This window comes from Pseudopipra pipra, chromosome 25 (assembly GCF_036250125.1).
Source record: "Pseudopipra pipra isolate bDixPip1 chromosome 25, bDixPip1.hap1, whole genome shotgun sequence".
NCBI lineage: Eukaryota > Metazoa > Chordata > Aves > Passeriformes > Pipridae > Pseudopipra > Pseudopipra pipra.
The window spans coordinates 3,868,827-3,877,438 of NC_087573.1; the positions used below are offsets into that span (position 1 = coordinate 3,868,827).

Below are 8,612 nucleotides of genomic sequence, written 5' to 3' on the forward strand. Positions count from 1 at the left end.
TCCTGCCAGCCTGAGAGCAGCCAGGCTCCCCTTCTGCCCACGTGGAAAGAGTTTTCCTCTCTGTTTACAAGACCAAAACTTAAAGCTCCAGCATTCTGCCTGACAGACAGACTTGCAAGCAACTCCTCCAAAGGCAATGCCCCGTTCCTCAAGCCTCAGCCCTCCTGCAGTCAGTGAGGGGCTCTACACCATCACAGCCTCCAGCAACCTCTGGACAGTGGCAGGGCATTGGCAGAGCTTGGGATGGAGGAAAAGACCCTGAGCTAAGGAAGAAAGAACAGGAGACTTACCCAGCACCCTTGGGCCACAGAGAGGCAAAAGCAGCACCCGGGCAACACCATGAGCAGCCCCAGGGGCTTGGAGTGTCTTATAGCAGCAGCTCAGCAACCACCACCGTCGCCAGGCAGGCTGGAGGTGAGAGCACGAGAAATCTGGTGCTGCTGATTCCCTCTTTATAGAGCAGCTGGAGCCCTGGGAGCCCCCCATCCCTCCCATTGGATCCATGGATGCAACACACCTGGGCACCTCCCCGCCCCGAGGGCAGCACAGGTGGGGGCCGGCAGCGTCTGCTGCCCACCCTGGGGACAAACACTGCTGGGGGGCTGCAGGGGTGGGGTGACAGCCAGCCCCACCTTTGACACTGCACAGCCCGGGCTGGGCACCTGCCCGGCATTTCTGGGGTCACCTTGCGATGGGGGGGATGCGCCCCTCGGGCTCCGTGGTGGGTCAGCCCCCGGCACAGCCCCTCCTCACCCAGCCAGGGCAATCCCCGCGGCCGGACCCCTCCGTGGGGCGCGGGGCGATGCTGCGGGACAGGAGGCGCCGGGCGGGAGCCGCCCCCACGATCCCTCCCCATCTCCCCCCCCCCCGGTCTGGGCGGGCGGTCCCGAGGGCTCACGGCCCCTTTCGGTTTCGTTTCTCCCTGAACGAGCAGCCCCGGTGAGCCCAGCCCAGCCCAGCTCTGCTTAACCTGGCACACGTCGGCACGGCACGGCACAGCTCGGCACACCTTGGCACAGCTCGGCACAGCTCGGCACAGCTCTGCTCGACCATGCCGCGGTTCAGAGTGGCTGAGGCCAGGCAGTGGGGGGATCAGTTCGTGCAGTTCCTGCAGGAGACGGGCCGGGAGCAGGAGTGTCAGCGGGAAACTCTGCGGAGTATCTACAACCTCGAGTTCCGGGGCAGGTGAGAGCCAGACCCGGGCAGCTGGGACGGTCCCCCTGGCCAGCACCTCCCATTCCCCCCCGCCAGCGTTGCCCAGTGCATGGCCAGTGTTACTGGTCCTCAGCAGCACCACTGGGCTCCCAAGCCCCTCCGTGTTGCCACAGCCCTGCTGGGATGATCCCAGCTCTGTGGGACCCCCAGCAGCTGCCTGGGCAAGGCCTTGGATACCCACTGCCCTCCACAGTGGCCACCTGACCCTGCTGACCCCACTCACACTGGCCCTTGTGCAACATCACCGCTGTTAATCATTGGCAAAGCCGGGGCTCAGGGCACTGGTGGGCTGCAGGGTGGACCCCGGGCTGCAGGAGGAGGTACCTGGGGAGTCATCACTGCTGGGAGTGCAGTGGCTGTGCCTGAGAGGAGCTCCCATCTGTGCCAGGGGCTGTGCAGGGGGCTGACCCCTCTGGGTGGCATCTTCTGTCAAGGGTCTGGGGACAGGGAGAAGTCCCTGCCCTGCTGCTGCTTGAGCACTGGCAGGGGCAGGGACAGGGCCTGCATGGCTGGCAGGGCCAGGCAGTGATGCCGTGGCACAGCTGGCATGGCCATGGCACAGCATGGAGTTGCTGGGGCAGCCTGCAGGGGTCTAAGATTTGCACGGGCCAGTGGGAAGCCCAAGCCCTTCTCCCTCTCCTGGTACAGAGGAGACCACTGAGAGCTCCCTCACTGCAGCCTCACTGCTCTGCTTCACCTTCCCTCTTGCCTCCCCTCAGCTGCCCGTGCCCCTGCCTGTGCCCCGCCACGCTCTGTCCCTCACAAACCTCTCCCTTGTCTCTGCAGGACTGACACAAGGACTCCCAACTTCTCCTGCACTTTGAATGCCCTGAGGGTGACCCATCGGGCGCTGGTGCGGGGACAGGTGGTGCAACTCAAGACGGTGAGAGAGGCCCCTGGCTGGGGCAATGCCCACGGGGACTGGCTCCACGGGACCCCCGGCAGGACCCCGGGGCTGACGGTGGCTGCTCCTCGCAGGTGAAGAGGCGCGTGGTGGTGGCAGACCAGTACCGGAGACCCAGAGCGGATGCACAGACATCACAGCCCCCCTCTGCCTCAGGGCAGCAGCAGCAGCCCAGCTCCACTCCACAAACCCCCCGGAGCTATGCCCAGCAGCGGTATGACCCTGCCCTGGAGAGCCCCCAAACCCCCTCCCCAGCTGGCAAAGCCTGACCCTCCCTCCCCGCAGCGCCGAGCTCATCAGCGGGAAGCACGGCGTGGAGATCATCTCGGAGTACGACCAGGGCAACGGGGAGATCCGCTTCCCGGTGGAGCGGGGCAGGCCCCGCACGGTCCCTGTGGAGGTGCAGAACCGCGGGACGCAGGAGGTGACGCTGCGGCGGGTCCAGCCATGCTACCAGTCACCGGCGCTCTCCTTCAGCGACGAGCAAGGGGTGACACAGGGGCAGTCCCTGGTGCTCCACCCGGGTAGGGCCCCTTCCTGCCCCATCCCCTGCCCCGCTGGAGGGGCTGCAGGACCCAACGCTCCCCTGTCGGCCCCGCAGGTGGCAGGTACCCCATCCAGGTGCGGTGCCTCACCTCCTGCAACGGGCACTTCCCCGCCGTGCTGGTGTTCGAGTTCACCAAGGAGCCCAACGAGCCCTTCAGCATCTCACGCTACGTCGCTGCCGTCGCCCAGAGCCAGCTGGCCAAGGACCTGGGGCCCTCGGCACCTTACCAGCCTTACCAGGCCAGCCTCCAGCGCCCTGTCACCGTCATCACCGAGGAAGGCATCCCCCCCGACAGGTATGTGGCAGAGTCACCTGCTGCCATCCCGAGCAGAGAGGCCCAGCCTGTTCTCCAGCCAGAACAAGGCTCAGTTCCTTGGGACCCAGCTGTCTGGCACCCAGGAAAGTGCTTCATCCCTGTGCAATGGCTGGTGACAGCAGGCTGGGGACACTCTGCCTGTTGGGAGGGTCATGGCCCAGGGGGAGCCTGGCCCTGCAGTCCCTGCAGCACTGCTGTCCCCTCCACCCAGCTCCCTGAGAAACGAACTGGAGAGGGAAGTCCCTCTGGGCCCCTACCACTACCCAAAGAACCTCAAGGACACGATCCTGCTCGGACCCAGCACCAGTGCCAGCTCCAACTGGGCTACCATGAGGTGAGTACCGAGGGCTGGGGGCAATGCCAAGCTGCCCCCCCAAAGCCAAGGTGCCTCTGGGACACAGTGACATCCCTGCTGCCCACAGCTCGCTGCTGGAAGCACCTCTGGAGGCTGACAACTACCAGCAGAAGTTCCAGCTGCTGCTGCACCTGGAGGAGATCCAGATGGAGGTGGACATCCGGCGCTACGACATGCAGGACGTGACCATGGTGCAGGACAGGGGGCTGCTGGTCCTCGACGTGCGTAGGGGAATCCGGGGGGATGGGAGGGGTGCTGGGGCTCCTGTGGGTCTGGCATCACAGCAGCCCTTTGGCACAGGTGCCCGGCGTGGCCGAGAACCGCCCGTCCGTGCTGAGGGGGGACCACCTCTTTGCCAACCTGAGCAGCGAGCGGGACCACTCCCCGCTCCTCCAGTACAAGGGCTACGTGCACAACGTGGAGCTGGATACGGTCAAGCTGGGCTTCTCCCCCAAGTGAGTGATGTCCGGCCTCAGCAGCCCCACTGGTGCTGGAGGCCAGGAGCCGGCTGGGAAGGACCGGGAGGGCGTGGGGGAAGTGTCTGCCTGCCCTGCTCACACCACTCCTTCCCAGGATGCTGAGTAAGTTTGTGAAGAACCTGAAGTTCGACGTGACCTTCACCTTCAGCCGGCTGCCTCTGCAGGTCCAGCACCGGGCTGTCGTCCTGGCCATGCGCCGCGGCTTGTCCAGCCTCCTCTTCCCCTCCGCTTCCTGCCACATGTCCCTCTTCCCAGGCCCCTTCCAGCCGCGGTGAGTCCCCAGTTCCGCGGGCCGGGAGGGTCCGAGGGGATGGAGGGGGCGGGGACCGGCAGCGCAGCCTCTGCTCCCGCAGGTGGTTCGACCGCAAACTGCAGGCGAACGAGGAGCAGCGCAGGGCCGTGACCCACATCGTGACGGGGATGTCCCGGCCGGCCCCCTACCTCATCTTCGGCCCCCCCGGCACCGGCAAGACGGTCACTGTGGTGGAGGCCATCAAGCAGGTGAGCGGCCGGTGCCCAGGTCCAGCCCCAGGCATTGCTGCCCACCTGGCACGTGGGGCTCAGTGCTGTCACCTCCTGCTGCCACCTCCTCCTGCCACCCAGGTGTGGACGTGCTTCAAGGACGCCCGGATTTTGGCCTGTGCCCCTTCCAACAGCGCCGCAGACCTGCTGTGCCAGCGCCTCATCCCAGACATCGCCCCTCGGAATGTCTACAGGCTCATCGCCAGCTCCAGGAACTACAGGGAGGTGCCTGCTGATATCAGGGTAGGTCTCTGCCCCTCCAGCCCTGCATCCTGCCAGCACATCTGGGTTGGCAGCCCCCGGGAGAGCTGGATCTCACCCAGTGCCTGCATTCCAGCCCTGCTGCAACTGGGACGATGAGCAGAGCAGCTACGTGTACCCGAGCAAGGAGTACCTGGGGCGCTACCGGATCCTCGTCACCACGCTGGTGACAGCAGGAAGGTCAGAGGAGCTGGGATTGTCCCCAGTACCCCGGGGGGCTGGACCCAGGGGCTGTCTTGCAGCCAGGCTGTGAGGGCAGCCCCTCAGGGATTCAGCGGGGAGGGGTGGAGGAGGGCAGGCAGCAGATGGGACCTCTCCTCTGCAGGAGGATGAGGATGAAGGGGAAGGGAGGAAGGATGGCCAGGTAGGGCAGGGGTGCTAAGGCAGCCCCATTCCACCTCTTCTCCAGGCTGGTGTCAGCCAACTTCCCCCCTGGGTATTTCTCCCACGTCTTCATCGACGAGTGTGGCCACGCGGTAGAGCCGGAGAGTGTGGTCGCCATCGCCGGTGAGTGGTGCCCGGCTGCTGCCTGGGGGACCAGCATCTCTGCACAGCCCGGGGTTCCCCCTGCATCCCACTGAGCTCTCCCTGTTCCCAGGGCTCCTGACTCCCATGGACCAGAAGACCAACCCCAACGGGGGGCAGCTGGTGCTGGCAGGAGACCCCAAGCAGCTGGGCCCTGTCCTGACCTCCCCGCTGGCCATGGAGCACGGCTTGGGTGAGTGGGGAGAGGGGTGGGAGCACTGCTGGTGCTGGGGGGGCTGAGCAGCCTTGCAGGGAGCCATGAGATCTCACTGGGCACAGGCACCTCGCTGCTGGAGAGGCTGATGCTGCACAACCCCCTGTACCAGAAGTCCAGTGAAGGATACGACCCACAGTTTGTCACCAAACTGCTCTGGAACTACAGGTAGGGACAGGGATGGTGCGGGCAGGGGTGAGGCTGTTCTGTGACCACAGCCCCATCCAGGATCTGTGTGTCCCCCTCAGAGCCTCGTAGTGCCCCAGCTGATGTGGGAGGTGGGAGTGTACCTGCTGTCCTGCACAGTGCCTGGGAAGGTGCTGGGCCCACATGGGACCCACCCTGGTCACCATCCTGCCTCTTCCAGGTCCCACGAGGCCATCCTCAAGATCCCCAACGAGCTCTTCTACGACAGCGAGCTGAAGGCGTGTGAGAGTGACGGGCTGGATGTCCGGAATTTCTATTGCAACTGGGAGGAACTTCCCAAACAAGTGAGGGGGGCAGCAGGGAGGGGGCTGGGGGAAGCCCCAAGGAGCAGGCAGAGCAGAGACCAATGTTTTCCACCCCCAGGGCTTCCCCATAATCTTCCATGGGGTTTGTGGGGAAGACCAGAGAGAGGAGAAGAGCCCCTCGTTCTTCAACACGGCCGAAATCGAGGTGCTGGTCGACTACCTCAAGAAGCTGCTGCAGAGCCAGGGCAAGAAGGGCTGTCCCACTGTGTCCCCCAAGGAGATCGGCATCATCTCTCCCTACAGGAAGCAGGTGAGGGGCACAGCTCTGCAGGCAGAGCATGGGCAGAGACCTCCCCAGGGGACAGGGGACACTGGAATGGGATGGGCAAGAATGGCTCTGTGGTGGCCGGACTTTGCCACGTGCCTCCCCCCAGGTGGAAAAGATTCGGAGAGCCATCACCTCCCTGGACCCCGTCCTGAAGAGGCTGGCAGACATCAGCCAGCTGAAGGTAAGTCCTGGGCAGGGAGAGGAGCCCACCCTGCTGCAGGAGGAGGCAGCCCTGCCAGCCCCAGCCTGGGGGTGCTCCCAGCCCCTCACCTGCTGTCCCCACCCCAGGTGGGCTCCGTGGAGGAGTTCCAGGGCCAGGAGCGGCGCGTGATCCTCATCTCCACCGTGCGCAGCTACAGCGCGTACCTGCAGTTCGACAGGACCTTCAGGCTGGGCTTCCTCAAGAACCCAAAGGTACTTCACTGCCCTGAGCAGCCCCTTCTCCCCCCTGGTTCCCACAGGCAGGCAGGGCTGCTCTGGGTGCTCAGTGCCACAGCAGAGCTGCCTGCACCGAGGTGGGGCTGCGAGGGGGCGAGAGGTGCTGCAGCCAGGTAACACCCCTGGGCCTGTCCTCTGCAGAGGCTCAACGTGGCCCTCACCAGGGCCAAGGCTCTGCTGATCGTGGTGGGCAACCCGGCCGTGCTCAGCAAGGACGAGCACTGGAACAGGTGAGCTGTTCCTGGCCCCTGCCACAGACTCTTGTCACCGGTGCCTGCTCTTCCCTGCTGGCAACACACCAGTGCCAGGGAGCAGCAGGGCCAGTGCCACCTCCTGCCCACTCTCCCCTGGCTCTGTGCCCGCAGGTTCCTCACGTACTGCAAGGAAGAGGGTGGCTATACAGGAATCCCCTATGAGGGTGAGGGCACAGAGCAGGACAGACTCGTTGCCGACCTCCAGGGGCTGAGGCTCAACATTTAACACCCAGGTGAGCAGGGCTGGGAGCTGCCAGCACCCTGGAGCACCAGCACAGCCAGGGTTAGGGTTAGAGGCACTGACTAGGAGGCTTCTCCTGCCCCAAATGTGACAGGGTTTAGGAGGGTTCCTCACTTAGGAGTTGCCTGTCCCTACCCTCAACTCGGGGGCCAGTTCTGCCATGAGGTTTCTCTGCAGGAAACCTACGTGGGAAAGGAGGAGAAGCCCTATGAAGCTCCAGCCCCCTCAGCCTGTCCCCTGGCCTGCAGCAGCCCTTGCACTCCCCCTGTCTCTGTGCATCCCTGCAGAGTTGGGGCTGAACTCACCGGACCAGAGGATACTGCCAAGCCTTTCCTGCCAGCCAGGAGCCCTGGCACAGACCACAGGGCAGCCCCCTCCCCTTATGGAGTGGGAACACCCCAGGACTGGACTGGGACCATTCTCCATTTTAACCAGTTTTTGACACAGCTATGGCAAAACAGTTCTCTGTGACTGGTGTCACTGTTCAGTGAAAGGCTTAAGCCTTCAAAGAGCATCACTGGGTGCACAGGGGAGCCCAGTGCTGCTGTGGTGGGTGACTGGGGCAGGCAGGGACCTGGCCAGCCACAGCATGGCTCAGCTCCTAACTGGGCAGCTGCCAGGCTTGAGAGCTGGCATGGCTGGGCAGGCACTTTGTTTCCCTGGAATAAATATTTACAGAAAAACGGTCTCTTGAGTCTGGGGCTCTGCCACAATGACAGGGCTGCTGGAGCAGGGACAGGCTCGCTGCAGCTCTGTCCTGACCTGCTCCAGAGCCAGGGGTGACAGCAGTGACAGCAGTGCCCATCATCCAGGGACTGGGTACAGCTGGGAAGCTCCTGCCCAGCCCTTCCCACATAAACTGCTTCCTGGCTCTTATCTGAAACGAGAGCCAGGCCTAAAAGAGTTAACTGAGGTATCTTGCTCTGCTGAGAAAGCCCCCCCAACACCTGTTCTGTCTGTGCTGCTAAGACTTGTTCCGTTCTGCTTACTGGACCTAAACCTAATCATAAGAAGAAACAGTATACAATCAACCCAGAGGTTATAAATTAGGACAAGGTAGACATTTGAATAGGAGAAAAGGGCTTAGAGCCAAGGGTTTCTGCAAGCTTCAGTAGCTGGGACATTAACAATAGAAAGGTAAGAAGGTCAAAGTGAGGGAGAAGAGAAAAAGACCCCCAATTTGAGGTGGAAGGCTGGAATGACCACCAAAACTCAGCACCAAGAGAAGAATCTGGAAAGCACCGCCCTAAGCTCTGCCCAGGCCCCGCCCATTATTAATATGCATAATCAGATGTTGTTATCATATGAACATGTATGTAATCATGTATGTAGATTGTACAAATACCTTGATTTTGCACTGGTGCCTTTGAGCAAGTTTGACCAGCGCTAGCTGGCTTGCTCCCAACGCTGAATAAATAAACACCTTGCTGCTTGTAGATAGAAAGCCTAGGAGCAGTTCATCATTCCCAAGTTTTTTGGCATCCTACCCAAGCACGCTGTGCTGAGCCCTGATGCTGCAGCAGCAGCTGGAGCAAGAGGAGCTGTGGGATGAGCAGGTCCC

The 8,612-nt window shown here is 62.9% G+C and overlaps 1 protein-coding gene across 1 annotated transcript; it reads left to right on the plus strand.

The window, feature by feature from the left end:
• The first annotated feature begins 897 nt into the window (after positions 1-897).
• MOV10 (Mov10 RNA helicase) lies at positions 898-8,495 on the plus strand. The gene is made up of 22 exons (XM_064636079.1): positions 898-1,185; positions 2,002-2,098; positions 2,194-2,333; positions 2,405-2,643; positions 2,721-2,961; positions 3,194-3,316; positions 3,405-3,558; positions 3,638-3,792; positions 3,911-4,087; positions 4,170-4,317; positions 4,420-4,581; positions 4,676-4,779; positions 5,009-5,106; positions 5,198-5,317; positions 5,404-5,506; positions 5,706-5,829; positions 5,909-6,100; positions 6,225-6,299; positions 6,407-6,532; positions 6,698-6,786; positions 6,922-7,043; positions 7,229-8,495. The coding sequence occupies exons 1-21, from the start codon at positions 1,052-1,054 to the stop codon at positions 7,034-7,036; spliced, it is 2,916 nt and encodes a 971-aa protein (XP_064492149.1). The 5' UTR covers positions 898-1,051; the 3' UTR covers positions 7,037-7,043; positions 7,229-8,495.
• Positions 8,496-8,612: the final 117 nt, after the last annotated feature.